General features: G+C 41.3%; 1 protein-coding gene across 1 annotated transcript in view; it reads right to left on the bottom strand.

The window, feature by feature from the left end:
• qin (tudor domain-containing protein qin) overlaps nucleotides 1-27,656 on the bottom strand; it is a 462,035-nt gene that overhangs the window by 425,870 nt on the left and 8,509 nt on the right. The window contains exons 2-3 of the mRNA XM_073957242.1: nucleotides 4,282-4,889; nucleotides 4,135-4,215 (exon numbers count right to left, since the gene is read on the bottom strand). Of these exons, the coding sequence (XP_073813343.1) occupies nucleotides 4,135-4,215; nucleotides 4,282-4,889 (689 nt within the window). The remainder of the gene's footprint in view (nucleotides 1-4,134; nucleotides 4,216-4,281; nucleotides 4,890-27,656) is intronic.

A 27,656-nucleotide genomic window follows, 5' to 3' on the forward strand; every position in this document is an offset into this window, starting at 1 on the left:
GAGGTGCCGTTCTATAGGGGCTATATGAAGACGTGGACCTATACCTTCAAATTTCTGGTGGAAAGTTTTATACCCTCAACGAAGACTAAATACCAAATTTCAGTCATTTCGGTGGGAAATTTAGACCACAAATCCTTGAATATATTTTTGCATATGGTCATTATACCCTACACCACTATGTGGAAAGGGTATTATAAGTTTGTTTTGGGAAAAATTCATGTAACACCGCGAAATATTCGTCGGAGACCCCCAATGTGGTATACCAATCTTCATATCTCGGCGAGATAAAGCGATTTTGAGATGTGTGTCCGTCCGTCCGTCCGTCCGTGTGTCCGTCTGTCCATTATAAATTGTAATCAAACTCCAGGCCGCAATTATGGACCGATCGTCACGAAATTTGGTATGGAGGTCGGCTTCACATCAGAATAGATCGCTATTTTGATTGGTGATGATCGTGAAATATTTAGCGGGTGAAATGGACCAAAAACATAATTCTTATCATATTTTGTATCTGCTCTGTAGGTCGCAATAATAGTCCGATCGCCTCGAAATTTTAAATAAGGTAAGAGTATATGACAAACAAGAAGCTTGCAATTTGAGATGACGATCAGATAATATTTAGAGGGTTAAATGGACCACAACTTTTGTGTGAAAATTGTGAAAATTTTTAATAAACAGCTTATATCTTTGTTCCTGAAAGACGCCTTCCCCACTCGTGAGTTTTATATGGAAGACGATCTCTTGACCTTTCAATTGATGTCAATTATGTTGATATACGTGCTCAGATAACAGAGTTACAGCCTAATATATCCAGTTTTTTGTTTGTAGTGTAATTATAAACCCGCTAGAGGTCGCAATTATAGCTCAATAGTCACGAAATTTTGCACGAGGTAAGAGTTTAGGTTGAAGAAAATGCCTATAGTTTTGCATGATTATCTGATATTATTTAGCGGTTGACATAGACCATTACTTTTGTATGAAAAATATACAAATTTTATTTTTGGTCCATATTTTCGTTCCTAGAGGGCATATACCGGCAAAGGAGCCTACATATGGAAAAATGATGCAAATTGCAATAATGTGTCTGCTAGATAACGCACCTTCTGCCTGATATATAATGTGTTTTGTGTAGAGAACCACAATTTCCTCCCATGCTACAAATTGTCTCTATCATGACAGAGAAATTTTCAGTTCAGTTGTCAAATTGGATTTTTATACAAATATTGCAACATGGGGTCGCCTCGACACCTATTTTATACCTCAGGATTTAGGGTAAAGGGGATACAAACAAAATACGACCAAAGATGTGTCTCATCGAAATATAGGTTTTAGACCCCATGTATATTTGGACGAAATTCGTTTCAGACAATTTGGAGTCTATTTAGCCCAGTCCGTTCATCTGTCTCTTTTAATGTCTAGTTGGCTGGTGCGCACGATAACTCTCGAACGGATCTACCGATTAGAACCAAATTTTATACTTCGTAATATTTTGCCCAAGCTTTGTTTAAGTTCGAATGTATACGATGTTGGTCCACACCACCCCCAAAAAAGTTCAAAATTGTTTTCGAAAATTTGTGTGAACGATAACTGGCGAAGTGAGCAATCGATTTGCTCCAAACTTTCCATATATTATTATTCCTTCCAGATATAGATCGGATAAGACTATATCGGTCCTTAGGGTACCTCCCACACAAAATTCGGAAAAGGGAAATTTAAGAGTCCCTTTGAATCGTTATGAATTTTTTCAGCAGATTGTTCTTGCGCCGCAACTCCGCAAGTTAACCTTCAAGGGGATTTTCTGATTGGTCGAAACTTTACACATCGTATATATTTTCAAAATATTTTCAAAACTTAGAATTTAGCTTACTAAAATTGATTTGGTATATCCCCATATTACGATACCTACAGATTCCACGTATTTAGAAGCAAACTCGTGTTACAAAATAAATATATTTTTAGAGGCTAAAGGTATATCACCGTTAGCGCCGCTGACTTATACTCCCTTCTTCGCTGTTTAATTGAATATGAATAATTTTGGGATTTATAAATTTGTTTGCATGCAAAATTTTTGAATTTCTATTCATTGTTAGTCATTTCTACCGGTATAAAATATATTTCATATATCACAATATATGCCCACAATGAACTATTTTCGAAGCATATGTGAGGTACAAGTGCACAATTTTGGACGATAGATCTTCAATAAACTTAAAATTTTCCCAATTATGAAATATACCAAATTGCGTGGTATATATGTATTTATTTTAAGTGTATTCCAAAGAGGAACCTGATACTCAAAGACAATTTGAAGATGTAGCAGGAGGGGCTAATTAATGTGAATTTTTCAATTTTCGAATATTATTTAAAAATGTATAATTTATATATTTTTCCACAATCATTTCAGTAAAGACAAGAGAGGCTTCTCTTATATCAATGGATTCATATTAAGTTATTGATAGTGTCCTAAGTTGCCACTTGTAGAGACGTTTTTCATGGCAGAAATACTCAGCAAATATCGCCAACATTACTAAGGGGTATTTTGCCACCATTGACAATTTGATGGGAATCGAACCCCGACATTCGGCGTGCAAGGCGGTTGCAGATACCTAATTCCGACAGGTTGTGGTGTAGGGTATCACATGGTCGGCCCCGTCCGACTATAGCCTTTGCTTACTTGTTTTATGCAGATATGTACAAATATGTCAAAATATGCACGATATGCAAAAATGTCTGGGCCTAATACGTTTTATTTTGTAATAAAACGACTTTCTGTCTAATCAGATTTTCTCTACGACCATCCTAACCATATATGCATTTGCATAGGATTCCGCTGTCTATTTATAACCAGTTGGCAACCCTTGCAAATAAGAGGAATTGCTATAAGAAGGAATTCGAAGCTTAGGAAATTTGCTTAATCATACAACTTAAGTTAAGGCGTGAATAATAGCCCTTTATCATTTTCATAATGCATTTTTCTCCAAAATTAGTCATTTTTGTAAGCATTTTGCTTCTTAAGAGGCGTGAAAAATAGTAAAGATAAGTTAAGTTTTAAAATTTGTAATGTCTAGAAGCGATTTGCATATTAAAATTCTTAAAATGATGACATGAATTTTTGGATTTTTGTCGTTGTGCGCATTCTCTGTGCAGTGTCATGAAATGTCTAAATTGCTGAGGCTGAGGAGCTTTTTACCAATGAGTTGCTAGAATCATACTGCCCTTCATTTTCTCCTCCTAAGACTGTATCTTTTACAGTTTTTTTTTAAACGAAAATTTCCCGTGAGTTTTGTCTTTCCGGTGAAAGTGAGATTACTCACGGTGAATTTACGTTCAGAATAACCCCCACAGTTTTGTTCTTTAAGGGGATACCCCCCACTTATTACTTTAGGTTTCACCAACATCTAAAATTTCCTCAGTCTTTTAAAACTCCATTATAAAATCTAGTATTTTATATATCATTATTTTGTATATTTCACACCTAATTTAAATCTACATAAAGCCGATAGCCGTAGTCGCTAGTGCTTTTAGCTATAAGTTTATTATAATTTTTAATTGTAATATTTATGTAAATAAATAAATAAAACTTTAGGTTTGTCCTTGTACGTACTAAATGATGCTGAACTTTTCAATTATACAATTGGCAAAATTTGTGTAAGAGAACTAAATTTTGTAATAAATATTTCAAATTACCGATTACACGGACACTTGGGCGGGGCGATTTGAACACCTTATGGGGCAATCCCAGGAATCGGAAACGCCATTTTCAAAGTTCTTCGCAAAAGCAACACACAATATTAAAAAAGGATATCAATATGTGCATTTTCACGTAAAAAATATGTGATTTTCTTGGAAAGAAATCAGGTTTTTGCTACATGACTGGGGTTCACCCCGTAATTCTTCCATTTGTTTTTCTACTATACTCTTCCTTTTTAAAGATACATTTTACAAGAGATTGAGTTGAGTAGCCACCCATCATTAAAAACATTATCAAACCTAATCTATGGCTGTAGCTGGTGCTTAATTTAAAAAACAAGTTTGGTAAAACTCATCTACACGCTGAAACACTTAGAGTTAACGTTAACTATCAATTAATTTATTTAGTGTTTTTGAAAAAAAAAAAAAAAACATATTACATACCTTTAATGACTTTTTAACATCGCCACGAATGTTGCTGATATTTTGTAAAGTTGTTATTATACCCTGCATATGCTTTTTATTCTAGAAAAAAATTAAATAAAATATTAAAGTTGTATACTTTTCAACATTTAACATCGCTCGTCTTACCTCATCAATTATGGTGTGATACTCATGATTCGAATGCTCATGTTTGGCGCATAATGTACAACAAGTACATTTACAATCAGTACAGAAGCGATCATGGTTTCTCTTGTGGTTTTTGCAAAAACCCGGTGTCAATAAACGTCCAATATCGTCGTGTTTACTGTTTTTATCCAAAACTTGCAGCTTGTGCAACTTCAAGGTTTTACCACATTTGTGCACCGCATCAAAGCAATTTCGACAGTAATACTGTTTACATTGACGGCATTTGCCTAGTGCAGGAACCAATTCACACTCCATACAATGGATTAAGCCTCTCTTGTTTTCGTTCAGCGTTGCTGCTAGAAGTGTACTGTTCGCCGAACTTTCCTTGTTATAATAACGAAGGTTAAGTAATTCGCCCAATAAATAGAAGTTCATATTAAAATGATCACGAAAATGAAAATTGTGCGATTGCTGGTTATTTTGCGATTGCTGGTTATTCTGCGTTTGTAGTTCTAAAGGTTTTAGGCAGATGCTGCACATTAAGTTTTGTCTATGATGAAATACACAATTTTCACACAAATTGTGTCCACAAGGTAGGAGTATTGGACGATTACTTCTAACTGAAACGTCTACAAATAAATGAAATTGTTATTTTATAAAGTGACCTTTATAGTACGGTTACACTAGAGTTTTTTGCCGGGTTAACCCACTTCGAGAGGATTTATTTGACGTTTGCGCTATGGATTTGACATTTGAAATCCAAACCCACTGGGTTAATCCGGTTAAGTGTAACCGGGGTATTAGTTGAATTTTAAGTTTTTTAAAGCATTCATTTTTTCGGGCCGTTAAGAAGTACATTACAATTTTTTCGTATAAGTTATAGATCTGTATTAAAAAACGCAATGTTATTCAATAGAATGAAAATTTGAATAACGATAGAAACAAGTAAAAAAGTATCAGTCGGCTTTGCCGACAGAGGTATACCCTCAGCCTGTGAATATTGAAACAACTTTTCCCAAAAAACTTATGTATTTAGGGTGTTTTAAAAAGGTTGGGCGTACTAATCGACAAAATGTTGATTAGGATTAAATATCAAAAGTTTTGCGGAAAAGGTACTTAAAGGAAAAGGAAAATATGGTGACATAGGGCTTTTTACACCTTTCGGAATGTTTTCCCAAGAAATATGGACCTGCTCCTGAAAAAACTTTTACCATCGTAATGGAGGTAGCGAATGCAAATCGCTTCAACAAAAATCAAAGTGATTCGAGATCAGGTCTTAAAGTGAACTTATTCGAAATTTTGTGTGGGAGGTACCGGATGGAGTGGACAAACATAGTCCATATTTGAACCTGATCTATATGTGGTAGGTATATTAGGATGTGTAAAGTATAGACCAATTCGGACACTCCCTTTAAGAGTTACAGTACGAACCATTTTTCCGAACATTTTTGAACTTTTGTGGAGGAGGTACCTGAAGGAGAGGACCGATATTGCTTCTCATCAAACTTAAACTATGTTTGAACAAAATATTACTAAGGCCATATTTTGGACCGAATCGGCAGATCCGTTCGAGAGTTATCTTGCGCTCCAACCACCTCCCTTCAAGAGTTATCGTGCGCACAAACTTTCCGAACTTTTGTGGGGGAAGTACAGGAAGGAGTGGACCGATGTAGCTCATCTTCGAACTTAAACTAAGTTTGGGCAAAATATTACTAAAGCTAAAATTTGAACCGAATCGGTTCATCCGTTCGAGAGTTATCGTGCGCTGCAGCCAGCAGGACAGACAGACGGACGGACATGGCTAGATCGACTCCAAATTGTCTGAAACACATTTTGTCCAAACATACTTGGGGTCTAAAACCATTATTTCGACGAGGCGCATTTTCTTCGTATCAAAGTGTATATACCCTCCTTAGCCTAAAGGCTGAGGGTATAAACAGTGAGAAAATAAGGGTCATATGTGAAGAATGTTGGTTGCATTGAGTCGTGTGACGTATAGGTTAGGTATCTGCAGTTCTATTATTGATGGTGTAACAAGTAATAATATAACATAACAATATAATTCATAGATATCGCATTTGTCCCGCCAACACGAATAGGCGACGGCGATAGAATCTCTTCCAGCAGAGGCTGTATTACCACATTTTACGATGGTTGATATTTGGTTTTGGATAGAATCTCAATGGTATACTAACAGGATTCGACGAGTATCTCATAAAATGTTTAACCTCTCTATCTATACTATAGATTCTATAGCCATCGTCATGGTTCCCAAAGTCTGAAGCAAAGACTATTGAGGCTTTACCCCTCCCCAGCGTCAGTTGTCAAAAATCAGCATCGATTTCGTGGCTGCATAGTGCAATAACAGCAACGGATGCCATCTCCATAAATATCAGTCAAGGACTTAACCAGAACAAGTCGTGCTACAGAAAAGTGTTGGGGAAAGCAAATCACCATTCGGCCAAGTTTAAAACGTCGCTTAATTAATCGAGATGGTCTGTATGACATTTCTTACGTTTTCGACTGTCAAAAAGTTGTAATCTTCGAAATCGTCATCTATACTTATAAAAGAGTTCAGTAATGATGACTGACTGAGTGACTCACTCACTGACTGATAATCAACGCCCAGACTAAACGGCTAAAGCTAGAATCTTGAAATTTTGGGTGAGGGTCACTCTTGGTCTGAAGGTGTTAGATAAGGCTGGATTTTTTGAAATTCGAACTAGAACGGTACGCAAAGTACTAAATGGTACTAAATATGGTACCCTTTGTATTAGGCAAACGCGAAGAGATAAAATTCTGAAATTTAGAATGAGGGTCACTGATGGAGGGTTAGAAATGTGTAGCATATTTAGTAACTAAAAGTTACTAAATTTAGTATCATTTGGTATTACGTGAACGGATAGAGCTAAAATCTTGAAATTTAGAATGAAAATCAAGGTTTAGAAGATGAGTTGATATAAGGAGGTGGTTTTGAAAATGTGTACTCATATCTACGAATAGTACTAAATGGTACTAAATTTGGTACAATTTGAATTGGGGCGAACCGATAGTTGGAATTCTGAAATTTGGAATTACTATTACTGTTGGAATGTAGGTTTGAGATATGGAGGTAGTTTTCGAAATTCGTACATATGGGTACGAAAGGCACTAAATAGTACCAAATAAGGTAAAATTTGGATTTGGGGGAACGGATGGAGCTGGAATCCTGAAATTTAGAATTAGGATTACTGTCGGAGTGTAGGATAAAGGTATTTTGAAAAATTGTACTTTTGGGTACTAAAAGTACTAAATGGTACCAAATTTCGTACAATATGAATTTAAGTGATCGGATAGAGCTGGAATAATGAAATTTGGAATTAAGATTACTATTGGAGTGTGGGAATGGGATACTTTTGGAAATTCGTACTTATGGCAACGAAAAGTACTAAATTCGTACTTGTGGGTACAAGAAGTACTGAGTGGTACTAAATTTTGTACAATTTGGATTTGGGTGAACGGATATAGCAGGAATTCTGAAATTTGAAATTCAAATTACTGTTGGAGTGTAGGTTTGAGGTAGTTTTGGAAATTTTTCGTTATGGGTACGAAAAGTACTAAATGGTACCAATTATCGCTACGAAAAGTACTAAATGGTACCAAATTTGGTAAAATTTGGATTTGGGTGATCGGATACATTTGGAATCCTGAAATTCGAAATTAAGATTACTGTTGGAGAGTTGGATAGAGGTAGGTTTGAAAATTCGGACCTATGGGGACAAAAAGTACTAAATGGTACTAAATTTGGATTACGGTGATCGGATGCAGCTGTAATCCTGAAATTTGGAATTAAGATTACTGTTGGCGTGTAGGGTTGAGGTAGTTGTGGAAATTCGTACTCATGGGTACGAATAGTACTAAATAGTACCAAACTTGGTACAATTTGGATTTGGGGAACGGATATAGCTGGAATCCCGAGATTTGGAATAAGGAGTAATGTTGGAGTGTAGGATTGATAAAGTTTTGGAAATTTTTGGTTATGGGTAGGAAAAGTACTAAATGGTACTAAATTTGGTACAAATTTACATTTGGAATCGTGAAATTCGGAATTAAAAGTGCTGTTGGAGTGTTGATAGAGGTAGGTTTGGAAATTCGTACTTTGGATACGAATAGTACTAAATGGTACCAAATTTGGATTTGAGTTATCGCATGGTATAAGTAAAGAGGTATATTTAAATGGAAAAAATCTATAGAACCCTTGTTTTTCCTGAATTCTTAAAACATCAAAATTAGTAAACTCAAAAGCAACAAGTGGGTTTGTTTACAAAACAAATGTTGAGCATTTTATATAAAACACGAAAAATGAATGAAGGGACAAGGTTTCTCCACATAATTCCACATAATCGAGTTGTGGATATGATAAAATGTTTGTTTCAATGAAAAGCTGACAAATTTCTTCCATACAAATGTTCTAAAAACTATTTTAAAAACCATTGAATTCGATTGCTTTTAAAATTATTTTGCATATTATTCAAACAGCACACACACATACAAAGATTGTGTGCAATCCCACGCCAGCGGGTTCTTTCGTAGCGGATTGACCCGGAACAACACAAAACCAATGTTCCGGCCAGCGGCTGCCACCTCAGTGTGTACATGTTCGTATTTGTTTCGTTTTTCTGTGTTGGGAGCAGCATATCCCGGAATGCCTGCTCCGAATTCTATTGGTCCGAGCCGGGACGGAGGAAAACCCAGGACCAATATATCTGTGCTCAGTTTGTCACATTCGCATCTTCACCCACATCCAACCTTCGGTGAGATGCAATAGATGTCAGGAGTGGGTGCATCTAAGGGGTTGCTGTGGACTCGTCCACGTGAGGGACTACGACAGGGACTATGTTGCTGCATGCTGTGTGAACACAGTTCCCAGTGAGTCGTCGTCGGATTACGAGACTCCCTCGTCGTCTGATTACGAAACTCCCCCGCAGTCCCCTCGACAACAACCTCACACGCAGCCTTTAACACCAGCCGTTGTTGTCCCAATCCCCGAAAATGCAGCCTTTTTGCAATTGAATTGCAATGGACTCCGAGGTAAGATTGAGGAGATAGTAGATTTTATGAGTCGGAAGAACATCAAGGTCGCGGCGGTGCAGGAAACCAAGCTGAACAACAACCACAGCTTAGAGCATTGTGATGGTTACAATGTTCTGAGGAAAGATCGCACCAGAAGTGGAGGTGGGGGATTGGCTTTCCTATGGCGCCAGTCTGCCCAATACAGACCTATCTCGCTTGAGCCTGTCTCTAATGACCCATACATGGAATGTATGGGGGTAGCAGTCAGGTTTGGAGCTGCCGAGATAGAGTTGCTGAATGTATACATCCCGCCGAGAAATAGCTGTATCCCTGATTATAGGCCTGACATTAGCCCGCTCTTGCAAGGTCATAATCGTCTGGTCCTGGGGGATTTTAATGCACATCATGAGATGTGGCATTCGGCCCTCGGAAACGACCAGAGAGGTACAGCGCTGGCTGAGCAGATTGATAGCTCTACGTTTTGCACGGTCAATGAGGACGCCCCTAACAGAATTAGAGGAGAGTGTCACAGTTCGCCTGACATAACCATCGTGTCACCTGGTCTGACAAATGACGTTACCTGGCAACCCGTCATTTCCCTTGGATCAGACCATCTCCCCATAATTGTCTCCATTAGCAGACCACCCGATTTCATCACCTCTGAACGCCGCACGTTCGTCAATCATAAAAAAGCTGATTGGCCGAGTTTCAGAGAGTTCACCAATCACCGCTTCAGAGAATTGCCCAATCCTTCAGATGTTCGGGTAGCGGAAAGGACGTTCCGGGACATCATCACTGCTGCAGCCGCTCGCCATATCCCTGCTGGTCGAATACCCGAAGTAAGACCAAATTTCCCAGCAGAGCCGACGGGATTAGCAAACGAGCGTGATGAGCTTCGTCGTATCAACCCCAATGACCCCAGAGTCAGGGAGCTGACACTGGAAGTTAACAGGCTGGTCGGCGAGCATAAGCGGAACAAATGGTTAAATCATCTGAAGAGCTGCAACATTGGAGCCGGTATAGGTGAATTGTGGGCAACGGTTAAGTCACTCTCGAACCCTGGAAGAAGGGAAGGTAGGACCTCAGTCACGTTTGGCGACGTTACGTTGACTGACCCGAAGAGGTGCGCAAGTAATTTCAATCGACAGTTTGTCGAGCATCCCGAGAGTGACAGGGCGAAGAGAAGAGTATTACGTCGCATCAGATCTCTTCCTGCCGAGGATGAACCACCACAATTTACAATGGATGATGTTGCCAATGCCATCAGGAACGCTAAATCATCCAAAGCGTTGGGCCCTGATGGAATCTCCATGGTAATGTTGAAGCAGCTGGATGAGCCGGGAGTCGAGTATCTGACCAAAGTCTTCAACTTGTCGCTAGCCACCCTCGTTGTTCCCGAAGTCTGGAAAATGGGCAGGGTGGTCCCACTACGGAAGCCAGGCAAGGATGCCAGCAAAAGTGAATCGTACAGACCGATTTCGCTTTTGTCGCCCGTAGCAAAGACACTTGAGGCCTTGATCCTCCCCAGTATCAGAAATAGCTATCAAGTTGCCGATCGTCAACATGGATTCCGTAAGCAGCACAGCACGACAACAGCGCTGCACGCCATTACCACATATATCTGTAAAGGACTCAACCAGAGACGGCCGTGCGATAGAACAGTGATGGTGGCGCTTGACTTATCAAAAGCCTTTGATACAGTCAGGCACTCCACGCTGTTTGAGGACATTGAGCAGACAACCCTCCGGCCAAGCTTGAAACGTTGGATAATCAACTATATGTGTGGACGCCAGTCGTACGTGGAATTCAGGAATAAGAAGTCCAAACCCCGTAGAGTTCCCCAAGGTGGGGTGATATCTCCGGAACTGTTTAACCTCTGCCTCTCCTGTATTCCACCCCCTCCAGACGGCATTGAGATCGTGACGTATGCGGATGATTGCACGATCTTGGCGTCGGGTACTTATCCTGATGACATCTGTGAGAGACTGAACAACTATTTAACTGATCTTACCACCTTTTTCCATTCGAGGAATATGCAGATTTCCCCCACAAAATCTACAGCCACTCTGTTCACCACATGGACAGCGCAGCTTGGACGTGAGTTGAATGTCGTGGTCGACGGTAGCAGAATTCCGACCACAAACTGCCCTAAAATTTTAGGGGTCACATTCGACACTACATTCACGTCGTGCGCACGCCACAACAAGGTCCTCAAGTCCCTGGCCGGCAGCACTTGGGGTGCAGATAAAGAAACCTTGTTGACCACATATAACGCGATAGGTCGGTCTGTGGTAAGCTATGCGGCTCCAGTCTGGTCCCCGAGATTGTGTGATTCGAACTGGAAAAAGATTCAAACTTGCCAGAATGCAGCCCTGAGAACAGCGACAGGGTGCCTCCTCAAATCTTCAGTGGACCATCTACATGAGGAGGCAAAAATTCTTCCTGTAAAGCAACACAATGAGATGCTTTCGTTGCAGTACCTGCTTGGATGTTATCGTGTGAGCCATCCCAATCACCATCTTGTGGGTAGGCCCGGCCCATTCAGGGAGATCAGGAAGGATATCCATGCTCTAGAGGGAGAGGTCCAACGATACAGGAGAGAACCCCTTGATCAACAAGCATATCAAGCAGGATTGAATAGCATTCACACGGACGCAGTTGCCAAGGCCTTAAGCAATTATAGTGTGAATAAAGTACTCGGAGTACATCATCCATCTATCGCAGCTGAGGAGCGTCAGCTGCCACGACAAACTAGAGTAGTTTTGGCTTAACTACGCTCGGGATATTGCAGTCGCCTAAATTCTTATTGGGCGGAAATCGATCGCGCCGTGCAATACATCTGCCCAGTATGCGGCATGGGCCCGCACGACACACAACACCTTTTTAACTGCGCCGCCAAACCTACCCATCTAACTCCAGTGGATCTATGGCTACATCCCATCGAAGCAGCCACTTTTCTTGAACTGGAGATAGACCCAGAGCCAGATTGAACAGAGGAACGAACAAATAAACATAACAAAAACACTGTTACAACAACAACAAAGATTGTGTATATCCCAGCCAGCATTTGGAAGATTGTTTTTTCAAAAATCACATTGAGGGGTCATTTTAGAGTCCTTTTGGTGATCAAAAAATGATCAGAAAGGGACTCGAAAGTGACTCCCTGTAACGATTGAAAATAGTTCAAATTAAAATACAACAACAAATGTGTAGTAATCACAAATAAATCATTTTGGCGTTTAAAATGTGACTATTTTTTCGTTATTTATTGTCATATTTTGATCATCAGAAGATTGAAAAATTCTTAATCTAAAAATGGTCATCCAGGTGTTTGAAAAGTGATTATAATCACTTTTATAATCACTTTTCAAACACCTGGATGACCATTATAATTATGTATCTTCTGATCAATCCCACGGCAGCGGGTTCTTTCGTACCGGATTGACCCGGAACAACACAAAACCAATGTTCCGGCCACCGGCTGCCACCTCAGTGTGTACATGTTCGTATTTGTTTCGTTTTTCTGTGTTGGGAGCAGCATATCCCGGAATGCCTGCTCCGAATTCTATTGGTCCGAGCCGGGACGGAAGAAAACCCAGGACCAATATATCTGTGCTCAGTTTGTCACATTCGCATCTTCACCCACATCCAATCTTCGGTGAGATGCAATAGATGCCAGGAGTGGGTGCATCTAAGGGGTTGCTCTGGACTCGTCCACGTGAGGGACTACGACAGGGACTATGTTGCTGCATGCTGTGTGAACACAGTTCCCAGTGAGTCGTCGTCGGATTACGAGACTCCCTCGTCGTCTGATTACGAAACTCCCCCGCAGTCCCCTCGACAACAACCACACACGCAGCCTTTAACACCAGCCGTTGTTGTCCCAATCCCCGAAAATGCAGCCTTTTTGCAATTGAATTGCAATGGACTCCGAGGTAAGATCGAGGAGATAGTAGATTTTATGAGTCGGAAGAACATCAAGGTCGCGGCGGTGCAGGAAACCAAGCTGAACAACAACCACAGCTTAGAGCATTGCGATGGTTACAATGTTCTGAGGAAAGATCGCACCAGAAGTGGAGGTGGGGGATTGGCTTTCCTATTGCACCAGTCTGTCCAATACAGACCTATCTCGCTTGAGCCTGTCTCTAATGACCCATACATGGAATGTATGGGGGTAGCAGTCAGGTGTGGAGCTGCCGAGATAGAGTTGCTGAATGTATACATCCCGCCGAGAAATAGCTGTAACCATGATTATAGGCCTGACATTAGCCCGCTCTTGTAAGGTCATAATCGTCTGGTCCTGGGGGATTTTAATGCGCATCATGAGATGTGGCATTCGGCCCTCGGAAACGACCAGAGAGGTACAGCGCTGGCTGAGCAGATTGATAGCTCTACGTTTTGCACGGTCAATGAGGACGCGCCTACCAGAATTAGAGGAGAGTGTCACAGTTCGCCTGACATAACCATCGTGTCACCTGGTCTGACAAATGACGTTACCTGGCAACCCGTCATTTCCCTTGGATCAGACCATCTCCCCATAATTGTCTCCATTAGCAGACCACCCGACTTCATCACCTCTGAACGCCGCACGTTCGTCAATCATAAAAAAGCTGATTGGCCGAGTTTCAGAGAGTTCACCAATCACCGCTTCAGAGAATTGCCCAATCCTTCTGATGTTCGGGTAGCGGAAAGGACGTTCCGGGACATCATCACTGCTGCAGCCGCTCGCCATATCCCTGCTGGTCGAATACCCGAAGTAAGACCAAATTTCCCAGCAGAGGCGACGGGATTAGCAAACGAGCGTGATGAGCTTCGTCGTATCAACCCCAATGACCCCAGAGTCAGGGAGCTGACACTGGAAGTTAACAGGCTGGTCGGCGAGCATAAGCGGAACAAATGGTTAAATCATCTGAAGAGCTGCAACATTGGAGCCGGTATAGGTGAATTGTGGGCAACGGTTAAGTCACTCTCGAACCCTGGAAGAAGGGAAGATAGGACCTCAGTCTCGTTTGGCGACGTTACGTTGACTGACCCGAAGAGGTGCGCAAGTAATTTCAATCGACAGTTTGTCGAGCATCCCGAGAGTGACAGGGCGAAGAGAAGAGTATTACGTCGCATCAGATCTCTTCCTGCCGAGGATGAACCACCACAATTTACAATGGATGATGTTGCCAATGCCATCAGGAACGCTAAATCATCCAAAGCGTTGGGCCCTGATGGAATCTCCATGGTAATGTTGAAGCAGCTGGATGAGCCGGGAGTCGAGTATCTCACCAAAGTCTTCAACTTGTCGCTAGCCACCCTCGTTGTTCCCGAAGTCTGGAAAATGTGCAGGGTGGTCCCACTACGGAAGCCAGGCAAGGATGCCAGCAAAAGTGAATCGTACAGACCGATTTCGCTTTTGTCGCCCGTAGCAAAGACACTTGAGGCCTTGATCCTCCCCAGTATCAGAAATAGCTATCAAGTTGCCGATCATCAACATGGATTCCGTAAGCAGCACAGCACGACAACAGCGCTGCACGCCATTACCACATATATCTCTAAAGGACTTAACCAGAGACGGCCGTGCGATAGAACAGTGATGGTGGCTCTTGACTTATCAAAAGCCTTTGATACAGTCAGGCACTCCACGCTGTTTGAGGACATTGAGCAGACAACCCTCCGGCCAAGCTTGAAACGTTGGATAGTCAACTATATGTGTGGACGCCAGTCGTACGTGAAATTCAGGAATAAGAAGTCCAAACCCCGTAGAGTGAAACAGGGAGTTCCCCAAGGTGGGGTGATATCTCCGGAACTGTTTAACCTCTACCTCTCCTGTATTCCACCCCCTCCAGACGGCATTGAGATCGTGACGTATGCGGATGATTGCACGATCTTGGCGTCGGGTACCTATCCTGATGACATCTGTGAGAGACTGAACAACTATTTAACTGATCTTACCACCTTTTTCCATTCGAGGAATATGCAGATTTCCCCCACAAAATCTACAGCCACTCTGTTCACCACATGGACAGCGCAGTTTGGACGTGAGTTGAATGTCGTGGTCGACGGTAGCAGAATTCCGACCACAAACTGCCCTAAAATTTTAGGGGTCACATTCGACACTACATTCACGTCGTGCGCACACGCCACAGCTATCTGCGACAAGTTGAAAAGTAGGAACAAGGTCCTCAAGTCCCTGGCCGGCAGCACTTGGGGTGCAGATAAAGAAACCTTGTTGACCATATATAACGCGATAGGTCGGTCTGTGGTAAGCTATGCGGCTCCAGTCTGGTCCCCGAGATTGTGTGATTCGAACTGGAAAAAGATTCAAACTTGCCAAAATGCAGCCCTGAGAACAGCGACAGGGTGCCTCCTCAAATCTTCAGTGGACCATCTACATGAGGAGGCAAAAATTCTTCCTGTAAAGCAACACAATGGGATGCTTTCGTTGCAGTAGCTGCTTGGATGTTATCGTGTGAGCCATCCCAATCACCATCTTGTGGGTAGGCCCGGCCCATTCAGGGAGATCAGGAAGGATATCCATGCTCTAGAGGGAGAGGTCCAACGATACAGGAGAGAACCCCTAGATCAACAAGCATATCAAGCAGGATTGAATAGCATTCACACGGACGCAGTTGCCAAGGCCTTAAGCAATTATAGTGTGAATAAAGTACTTGGAGTACATCCTCCATCTATCGCAGCTGAGGAGCGTCAGCTGCCACGACAAACTAGAGTAGTTTTGGCCCAACTACGCTCGGGATATTGCAGTCGCCTAAATTCTTATTGGGCGGAAATCGATCGCACCGTGCAAGACATCTGCCCGGTATGCGGCATGGGCCCGCACGACACACAACACCTTTTTAACTGCCCCGCCAAACCTACCCATCTAACTCCAGTGGATCTATGGCTACATCCCATCGAAGCAGCCACTTTTCTTGAACTGGAGATAGACCCAGAGCCAGATTGAACAGAGGAACGAACAAATAAACATAACAAAAACACTGTTACAACAACAACAACATGTATCTTCTGATCATATTTTGAACAGATAGGTGATTAAATACTGATTGTTTTGTTTTATTTTTGTTTTGTTGAAAATAATTCTCATATACACTTTCTACAAAACTTTGTTGTAAATGTAACGTATAATATTATAAGTATAGACAAACACAACACATGTTCAGGTAAAGGGGATAATTAAAAGTCATAGTAAAGCAGAAAAGACAACACAACAAAGGAAAGAACAAAAAAAAGAAGAATAAAGAGAAAATTCTTTTAATGTTTTCGTCTAATAAAAAGACTCATAAATGACTCCCTAAAGACTCATAAACGATAATAAACATGACTCAAAAAAGAGTCCCAAACTAATCAACAAATCATCAATAAATGATTAAAATACGACTCGAAAAAGACTTTATATACCATCAGAAAATGGGCAAAAATGACTCGAAACTAATGCAGAGGAAGACTCATTTGTGATTTGTTTAGAAGAGTCGCTTTAGGTTACGTTTTCCTCCCGACAAAGGAGTCATTTATGATCAGAAAATGAGCTCATATTCCAGCTTTTTAATCGTGCAGTCGGATCAAAAAAGACTCGAATTTGATTAAAATTTTCAAAAAATGGTGGCTGGGATTGTGTTGACGTTATAGGAACAGTCGAAAGAAAAAAATTAAATTGACAAGAAGCTTTAGCTAACCTTTCTTATTAAACCATGAGTTATCGGATGTATCTGGAATCCTGAAATTCGGAATTAAGCTTATTGTTTGAACATAGCACTGAGGTAGTTTTGAAAATTTTTACCTATGGGTACGAAAAGTAAGAAATGGTACCAAATCTGGTACAATTTGGATTTGGGTGAACGGATATATAGCTGGAATCCCGAGATTCGGAATAAGGATTACTGTTGGTGTGTAGGATTGATGAAGTTTTTGAAATTTTTAGTTATGGGTACGAAAAGTACTAAATGGTACCAAATTTGGTACAATTTTAATTTGTGTGATCGGATACATTTGGAATCCTGAAATTCGGAATTACGATTACTGTTGGAGTGTTGATAGAGGTAGGTTTGGAAATTCGTACTTTGGATACGAAAAGTACTAAATGGTACCAAATTTGGTACAATTTGGATAACGGTGATCGGATGCAGCTGTAATCCTGAAACTTGGAATTAAGATTACTGTTGGCGTGTAGAATTGAGTAGTTGTGGAAATTCGTACTCATGGGTACGAATAGTACTAAATGGTACCAAATTTGGTACAATTTGGATTTGGGTGAACGGATATAGCTGGAATCCCTGGATTTGGAATAAGGAGTACTGTTGGAGTGCAGGATTGATAAAGTTTTGGAAATTTTTAGTTATGGGTAGGAAAAGTACTAAATGGTACTAAATTTGGTACAATTTGGATTTCAGTGATAGGATACATTTCGGAATTAAAATTGATGTTAGAGTGTTGATAGAGGTAGGTTTAGAAATTTGTACTTTGGATACGAATAGTACTCAATGGAACAAAATTTGGATTTGAGTGATCGGATATATCTGGAATCCTGAAATTCGGAATTAAGCTTATCGTATTTATATGTAAAGTACTAAATAGTACTATAAATGGTTTTGGGGGAACAGATAGAGCTTGAAATGACGATCGCGGTTGGTGGGTTAAGCCGTCTTGGCGCTGAGCACCCCAATTAAAATATTTCAACAATTATGGCTGGCTCTTGATGTGTAGGCGTGAGGAAAATCGGACTTATGTGGTACGAATAGTACTTCAATGAAAATAAATATCAATTCAAATAGTACAAAAATGTTCCATGTTCACCGTTCTATATTATATATTTATACCCTACACCACAATGTGGAAAGGGTATTATAAGTTTATTTTGGTAAAAATTCATGTAACACCGCAAAATATTCGTCGGAGACCCCCAATGTGGTATACCAATCTTCATATCTCGACGAGATAAAGCGATTTTGAGATGTGTATCCGTCCGTCCGTCTGTCCATTATAAATTGTAAACACGCTCCAGGCCGCAATTATGGACCGATCGTCACGAAATTTTGTATGGAGGTCGGGTTCAGGCCAGAATAGATCCCTATTCTTATTGGTGATGATCGAGAAATATTTAGCGGGTGAAATGGACCAAAAACAAATTTTTTATCCGATTTTGTAGCGGCTCTGTATGCCGCAATTATAGTCCGATCGCCTCGAAATTTTAAATAATGTAAGATTATATGACAAAGAAGAAGCTTACAATTTGAGATGGTGATCGGTTGATGTTTAGAGGGTTAAATAGACCTCAACTTTTGTGTGAAAATAGTGAAAATTTTTAATATACCGGTAATATCTTTATTCCTGGACCACACATTCCGCCCACGTAAGTAATATATGGAAGGACAACTCTTGCCCTTTCAATTAATGCCAATTATGTTGATTTATGTGGTCAGATAACAGAGTTACAGCCTAATATATGCAGTGTTTTGCTTGTAATGTAATCAAAAGCATACTAGAGGTCGCAATTATAAATCAATAGCCACGAAATTTTGCACGAGGTAGGGGTTTAGGTCGAAGAAGATGCCTACAATTTTTGATGATGATCTGATATTATTTAGCGGGTGCAATGGACCATTACTTTTGTATGCTAAATAAAAACATTTTATTTTTTGTCCATATTTGAATCCCTGGAAGCCATATACCGGCAAAGTCGCCTATATATGAAAAATTAACTACCGATCTTTCCCCTGATGAAAATTGCAATAATATGTGTGCTTGGTAACGGACCTACTACCTAAGATATAATTAGTTTTGTGAAGAGAACCACATCTTCCTCCCATGCTACAAATTGTATCTATCATGACAGACAAATTCCCAGTTCTTACAAATTGCGTGGAACCCTATCATATTAGCTGTCCAATTGCCAAAATTTAAAGATGTAGCAGAAATTTCTAAACAACGCCAATTTTCAAATTTAAGAATATTTCTTAAAATGTACTGTATATAATTGTTCCACAAACATCCCAGTAGGGACAAAGGAGCCTTCTCTCATATCAATGAGAGCTCCCCGATTAATATCAGCTCAATGATATGTAGACAGCGGAATTTTATGCAACAGCTATTTTTGTAAAATTTGCATATTTTTGGCTTCTAATTAAATTCCAATCTAAATATATCACATATGCAAAAATGTGCGAAATGTATTTCTGTATTTCACATATTTTCGTATGCTACATACATACATACCCCCCATACCAAGTGCGGATATTATTCGAATGTCCGGCACAACTTTCGAAAACGATATCACTGTCGAAGGATTGGCAAATGTTTTTCGGGTGTACACAAGCACGTTGTTCTTTTGTTCGTCAAAAGTTTAAAAACGATATCATTTTCGAACATTTTGCGAATGTTTTTTCTTCACAAGAAAAATTGTTTCGAGAAACATTTTTTGCTTCGGAAATTTTTTACGTTTTAAAAAATAATTTTATGTAGTTCGTGAAAAATTCCCATTTGCTTTTTTCAAATATTTTCGATATAAATGCTACTTATAATATTAACAAGAAGTGATGATAAACACAACAAATAGCTTGGTTACAAATACAAGACAACAATGTTTATAAACTGTTACACGCATTGTATCGCAAACATTACAAAGAAGAAAAGGTACATAACAGAAAAATAAAGAGACGTCAGATAAAATTAAACATGTCATAAAATCGAAACTCCGCCAAAAAATGCTTTTTCGGCACTATCGTAAAAACTTTCATCTTTCATTCGCTAATAATATTATTAACGACATTCGAATTCGAAGGTTTTCCTGCCACAAACTGAGCGACGAATGAATCGTTTTTAATTCGTTCTCGAGTGTCGTTTTCGAACAAAATATCCGCAAAACTATCGAAAAACATTCGAAAACGGATAGTTTGCGATAGCAATGGTATGGGGGGTATGTATATTTCAATAAAAAGTGTGTCTGCGTACTCGATAATTTGTAATAATTATTACAAATTATTACTGAATGTTGTTTTTTAACAAGTGTTCAGTAAAAGAGAATGAATTGAGAAACTTGTTTTGAAATTTTTATTACTGAGAACTTATAATTTTTACTGAAAGAATTTTGTTCAGTAACATTTTGTAGCTTTAGGCAGTTGTCAAAAGTTTAAAATATCCAAATATCATAATCGTAAATATTAATCAAATTGAAAATTTTTACTGAATGTTGTCTTTTTACTTTTTTAATTTTTCCTTTGAAAGAGTATAAAATGTTTTACTCTCTAAAAAGAACTTACTGAGTAATATTTACTGAGAAAGTACAAGGACAAACCTAATATCTTCTAAAATGTTTGTGTACATTTTTCTGTTTGAAATTCAATTCAGACAAGTCAATAAAATAGAGAAATATGTAACCAGAGCCACATTCTTCAAAATGTCGAAAATGGGGAGCTTTCGTTGTATGGGAGCTATATGAACGCCTAGACCTATACCGACAAATTTCAGATGGAAAGTTTAATACCCCCAATGAAGACTTAATACCAAATTTTAGCCAATTCGGAGGGACATTGAGACCATAACCTTCAAAGTACAGAAAATCGGTAGGTTCTGGTTATGGGAGCTATATGAAGACGTGGACATATAACGACAAATTTCAGGTGGAAAGTTTTTTTACCTTGCATATTTTGACGGAATATTGTTTTGGGGACCAATGAGCAAGAGATTTGCACAAAAAACCCGTATAGTTTTTACATAATTTGATGCCATAAACGAACAATTAATATGAAATTTTTACAATGTTGGTCTTTGCAATACATTTGTATTGCATAACTGCTAAACCTAAATAAAGACGGGACGTACAAAAATATTTCACCAACCTACCAAACCATTAAATCGTGACAGGGATGCTCACTGCGGTAACACCCAAGCAGATACTGCATCGACAACATCTCATTGTGCTGACGCACCGGTAAAACCTTCGCCTCCTCATGAAGATGGTCCACTGGTGTCATGAGGAGGCACCTCAGGGCGGCATTCTGGCAGGTTTGAATCTTCTTCCACTGCGATGCGCTAACTTTTGCGGACCACGCTGGCGCCGCATAGCTTACCACAGAACGGCGTATTGCATTGTAGGTGGTCAACAAGGTTTCTTTATCAGCACCCCAAGTGCTGCCGGCCAGGGACTTGAGGACCTTGTTCCTACTTTTCAACTTGTCGCAGATAGCTGTGGCGTGTGCGCACGACGTGAATGTAGTGTCGAATGTGACCCCTAAAATTTTAGGGCAGTTTGTGGTCGGAATTCTGCTACCGTCGACCACGACATTCAACTCACGTCCAAACTGCGCTGTCCATGTGGTGAACAGAGTGGCTGTAGATTTTGTGGGGGAAATCTGCATATTCCTCGAATGGAAAAAGGTGGTAAGATCAGTTAAATAGTTGTTCAGTCTCTCACAGATGTCATCAGGATAGGTACCCGACGCCAAGATCGTGCAATCATCCGCATACGTCACGATCTCAATGCCGGCTGGAGGGGGTGGAATACAGGAGAGGTAGAGGTTAAACAGTTCCGGAGATATCACCCCACCTTGGGGAACTCCCTGTTTCACTCTACGGGGTTTGGACTTCTTACTCCTGAATTCCACGTACGACTGGCGTCCACACATATAGTTGACTATCCAACGTTTCAAGCTTGGCCGGAGGGTTGTCTGCTCAATGTCCTCAAACAGCGTGGAGTGCCTGACTGTATCAAAGGCTTTTGATAAGTCAAGAGCCACCATCACTGTTCTATCGCACGGCCGTCTCTGGTTGAGTCCTTTACAGATATATGTGGTAATGGCGTGCAGCGCTGTTGTCGTGCTGTGCTGCTTACGGAATCCATGTTGATGATCGGCAACTTGATAGCTATTTCTGATACTGGGGAGGATCAAGGCCTCAAGTGTCTTTGCTACGGGCGACAAAAGCGAAATCGGTCTGTACGATTCACTTTTGCTGGCATCCTTGCCTGGCTTCCGTAGTGGGACCACCCTGCACATTTTCCAGACTTCGGGAACAACGAGGGTGGCTAGCGACAAGTTGAAGACTTTGGTGAGATACTCGACTCCCGGCTCGTCCAGCTGCTTCAACATTACCATGGAGATTCCATCAGGGCCCAACGCTTTGGATGATTTAGCGTTCCTGATGGCATTGGCAACATCATCCATTGTAAATTGTGCTGGTTCATCCTCGGCAGGAAGAGATCTGATGCGACGTAATACTCTTCTCTTCGCCCTGTCACTCTCGGGATGCTCGACAAACTGTCGATTGAAATTACTTGCGCACCTCTTCGGGTCAGTCAACGTAACGTCGCCAAACGAGACTGAGGTCCTATCTTCCATTCTTCCAGGGTTCGAGAGTGACTTAACCGTTGCCCACAATTCACCTATACCGGCTCCAATGTTGCAGCTCTTCAGATGATTTAACCATTTGTTCCGCTTATGCTCGCCGACCAGCCTGTTAACTTCCAGTGTCAGCTCCCTGACTCTGGGGTCATTGGGGTTGATACGACGAAGCTCATCACGCTCGTTTGCTAATCCCGTCGCCTCTGCTGGGAAATTTGGTCTTACTTCGGGTATTCGACCAGCAGGGATATGGCGAGCGGCTGCAGCAGTGATGATGTCCCGGAACGTCCTTTCCGCTACCCGAACATCAGAAGGATTGGGCAATTCTCTGAAGCGGTGATTGGTGAACTCTCTGAAACTCGGCCAATCAGCTTTTTTATGATTGACGAACGTGCGGCGTTCAGAGGTGATGAAGTCGGGTGGTCTGCTAATGGAGACAATTATGGGGAGATGGTCTGATCCAAGGGAAATGACGGGTTGCCAGGTAACGTCATTTGTCAGACCAGGTGACACGATGGTTATGTCAGGCGAACTGTGACACTCTCCTCTAATTCTGGTAGGCGCGTCCTCATTGACCGTGCAAAACGTAGAGCTATCAATCTGCTCAGCCAGCGCTGTACCTCTCTGGTCGTTTCCGAGGGCCGAATGCCACATCTCATGATGCGCATTAAAATCCCCCAGGACCAGACGATTATGACCTTGCAAGAGCGGGCTAATGTCAGGCCTATAATCATGGTTACAGCTATTTCTCGGCGGGATGTATACATTCAGCAACTCTATCTCGGCAGCTCCACACCTGACTGCTACCCCCATACATTCCATGTATGGGTCATTAGAGACAGGCTCAAGCGAGATAGGTCTGTATTGGACAGACTGGTGCAATAGGAAAGCCAATCCCCCACCTCCACTTCTGGTGCGATCTTTCCTCAGAACATTGTAACCATCGCAATGCTCTAAGCTGTGGTTGTTGTTCAGCTTGGTTTCCTGCACCGCCGCGACCTTGATGTTCTTCCGACTCATAAAATCTACTATCTCCTCGATCTTACCTCGGAGTCCATTGCAATTCAATTGCAAAAAGGCTGCATTTTCGGGGATTGGGACAACAACGGCTGGTGTTAAAGGCTGCGTGTGTGGTTGTTGTCGAGGGGACTGCGGGGGAGTTTCGTAATCAGACGACGAGGGAGTCTCGTAATCCGACGACGACTCACTGGGAACTGTGTTCACACAGCATGCAGCAACATAGTCCCTGTCGTAGTCCCTCACGTGGACGAGTCCAGAGCAACCCCTTAGATGCACCCACTCCTGGCATCTATTGCATCTCACCGAAGATTGGATGTGGGTGAAGATGCGAATGTGACAAACTGAGCACAGATATATTGGTCCTGGGTTTTCTTCCGTCCCGGCTCGGACCAATAGAATTCGGAGCAGGCATTCCGGGATATGCTGCTCCCAACACAGAAAAACGAAACAAATACGAACATGTACACTAGGGTTAGTCATTTTTTTTAGATTCAAAATCTGTGGAAATAGCATATAGGGCCGGCAAAAACAAGCAGAATTGCGTTTTTACTTTTTCGAAATTGTGAAAAAACGTTCCGCACAAAATGCAATTTCTTTAGCTAAAAACAAACTTTTTTAGTTTACTTTTTTTTTTAATTTTTAAATTTGAGAAATTTTTTTCTGCAATAGTTGATCTTGGAAATAATTTTTTTTAGTTGGTTTTAGTGCATCGATTTCAAATATGCAATTTGATCAAAAATCTGTCATATAGTTTTTAAGCTACATCGATTTTAAAATTTGCAACTCGGTTTCATTTCCCAGTTGTAAAAATTTTAAACGAGTTGCTCTAATAAAAGTTTGTAGCTTAAAAACTAAATGACAGATTTTTGATCAAATTGCATATTTGAAATCGATGCACTAAAACCAACTAAAAAAAATATTTCCAAGAACAACTATTGCAGAAAAAAATTGCTCAAATTTAAAAATTTTAAAAAAAAGTAAACTATAAAAGTTTGTTTTTAGCTAAAGTAATTGCATTTTGTGCGGAACGTTTTTTCACAATTTCGAAAAAGTAAAAACGCAATTCTGCTTGTTTTTGCCGGTCCTATATGCTATTTCCACAGATTTTGAATCTAAAAAAAATGACTAACCCTAATGTACACACTGAGGTGGCAGCCGCTGGCCGGAACATTGGTTTTGTGTTGTTCCGGGTCAATCCGGTACGAAAGAACCCGCTGCCGTGGGATTGATCAGAAGATACATAATTATAATGGTCATCCAGGTGTTTGAAAAGTGATTATAAAAGTGATTATAATCACTTTTCAAACACCTGGATGACCATTTTTAGATTAAGAATTTTTCAATCTTCTGATGATCAAAATATGACAATAAATAACGAAAAAATAGTCACATTTTAAACGCCAAAATGATTTATTTGTGATTACTACACATTTGTTGTTGTATTTTAATTTGAACTATTTTCAATCGTTACAGGGAGTCACTTTCGAGTCCCTTTCTGATCATTTTTTGATCACCAAAAGGACTCTAAAATGACCCCTCAATGTGATTTTTGAAAAAACAATCTTCCAAATGCTGGCTGGGATATACACAATCTTTGTTGTTGTTGTAACAGTGTTTTTGTTATGTTTATTTGTTCGTTCCTCTGTTCAATCTGGCTCTGGGTCTATCTCCAGTTCAAGAAAAGTGGCTGCTTCGATGGGATGTAGCCATAGATCCACTGGAGTTAGATGGGTAGGTTTGGCGGCGCAGTTAAAAAGGTGTTGTGTGTCGTGCGGGCCCATGCCGCATACTGGGCAGATGTATTGCACGGCGCGATCGATTTCCGCCCAATAAGAATTTAGGCGACTGCAATATCCCGAGCGTAGTTGAGCCAAAACTACTCTAGTTTGTCGTGGCAGCTGACGCTCCTCAGCTGCGATAGATGGAGGATGTACTCCGAGTACTTTATTCACACTATAATTGCTTAAGGCCTTGGCAACTGCGTCCGTGTGAATGCTATTCAATCCTGCTTGATATGCTTGTTGATCAAGGGGTTCTCTCCTGTATCGTTGGACCTCTCCCTCTAGAGCATGGATATCCTTCCTGATCTCCCTGAATGGGCCGGGCCTACCCACAAGATGGTGATTGGGATGGCTCACACGATAACATCCAAGCAGGTACTGCAACGAAAGCATCTCATTGTGTTGCTTTACAGGAAGAATTTTTGCCTCCTCATGTAGATGGTCCACTGAAGATTTGAGGAGGCACCCTGTCGCTGTTCTCAGGGCTGCATTCTGGCAAGTTTGAATCTTTTTCCAGTTCGAATCACACAATCTCGGGGACCAGACTGGAGCCGCATAGCTTACCACAGACCGACCTATCGCGTTATATGTGGTCAACAAGGTTTCTTTATCTGCACCCCAAGTGCTGCCGGCCAGCGACTTGAGAACCTTGTTCCTACTTCTGATCTTATTGCAAATAGCTGTGCTATCGAATGTTATACCCAGTATTTTAGGGTAGTTAGTGGTCGGAATCAGCGCACCATCGACCAATATGTTCAGTGGGAGCCTCATCTCAGCCGTCCATGTGGAGAACAGCGTGGCTGTGGATTTAGCGGCGGATATTTTCATATTCCTCAGATGGAAGAACTGCACTAGGTCAGCTATGTAGCTCATCGTGGGGAGGAGTAGCGCCTCTAGGATCTTTGCTACTGGCGACAGGAGTGAAATTGGTCTGTACGATTCACCTCTGCTGGCATCCTTGCCAGGCTTCAGTAGCGGGACCACCCTGCCATCTTTCCACAGGCATCCGGTACAACATGGTTAGGTTGAGAACACTTGTTAAATACTCAACTCCAGGTTCATCAAGCTGCTTAAGCATTACCATCGATATTCGGTGCGGGCCCAACGCTTTGGATGATTTAGCGTTTCGGATGGCACTGCAACATCGCTCATCGTAAATTGTGGTGGTACCTCCTCGGCTGGAAGAGCTCTTCTTATACGGCGTAGCACACTTCTCTTCGCCCTATCACTGTCTGTTTACGGAGACGATGATAGGGAGGTGGTCCGAACTAAGGGAAATGACTGATTGCCAGGATACGTCATTTATCAGACCTGGTGCCACAATGGTGATATCTGGCGAGCTGTGGCAGTTTCCTCTAATCCTCGTAGGAGCGTCCTCATTCACCGCGCAAAACGTGGAGCTATCGATTTGCTCTGCCAGCGCTGTACCCCTCTGGTCATTACCTAGGACGGAGTGCCAAAGCCCATAATTAGCATTGAAGTCCCCTAGCACCAGACGGTTATCGCCCTCTAAAAGCACACTAATATTGGGCATATAACGCCGGGCACAGCTATTCATCGGCGGTATGTACACATTAAGCAGCTCTACCTCGGCAGTACCACACTTTACTGCTACCCCCATACACTCCATGTATGGGTCACTAGAGCCAAACTCAAGTGAGATAGGTCTGTACTGGACAGACTGGTGTATTAGGAAGGCAAGACCTCCTCCCTCGCTTCTTGTGCGATCCTTCTGCAAAACGTTGTAACTATCACAACGTAAGCTACGGAAAGCTTTGTTTCCTGGATCGCGGCGGCCATGATGTTTTTTCCAACTCATAAAGTCCACAATTTCACTGACCTTATTGCGAAGAACGTTGCAATTGAATTGCAGGAATGGTGCATTTCCGGGCCGTTGAACAACAACATGTGGTGTTAGATGCTGCATCTGTTGTTGTTGTTGGGGAGACTACGGGGGCGTCTCGTATTCCGACGACGACGAAGAGTCAGACGACTACGTAGAAGACGCACTGGGTGATGCGCTGACTCAGCAAGCAGCAACTTACCTGTAATCCCGGGTGCTTCTAAGGCCAGAGCACCCACGAAAATGCACCCATTCCATACATCCATTACATCTCACCATTGTTGACATGTGGTGGATGCGGATCTGGCAAACGGAACAGATCCATACTGGCCCAGGGTTCATTTCTATCCCATATTTCCGGAA

The sequence above is a fragment of the Musca autumnalis genome, unplaced genomic scaffold (genome assembly GCF_047663935.1).
Source record: "Musca autumnalis isolate F117 unplaced genomic scaffold, ASM4766393v1 scaffold_1, whole genome shotgun sequence".
NCBI classification, from domain to species: Eukaryota; Metazoa; Arthropoda; class Insecta; order Diptera; family Muscidae; genus Musca; species Musca autumnalis.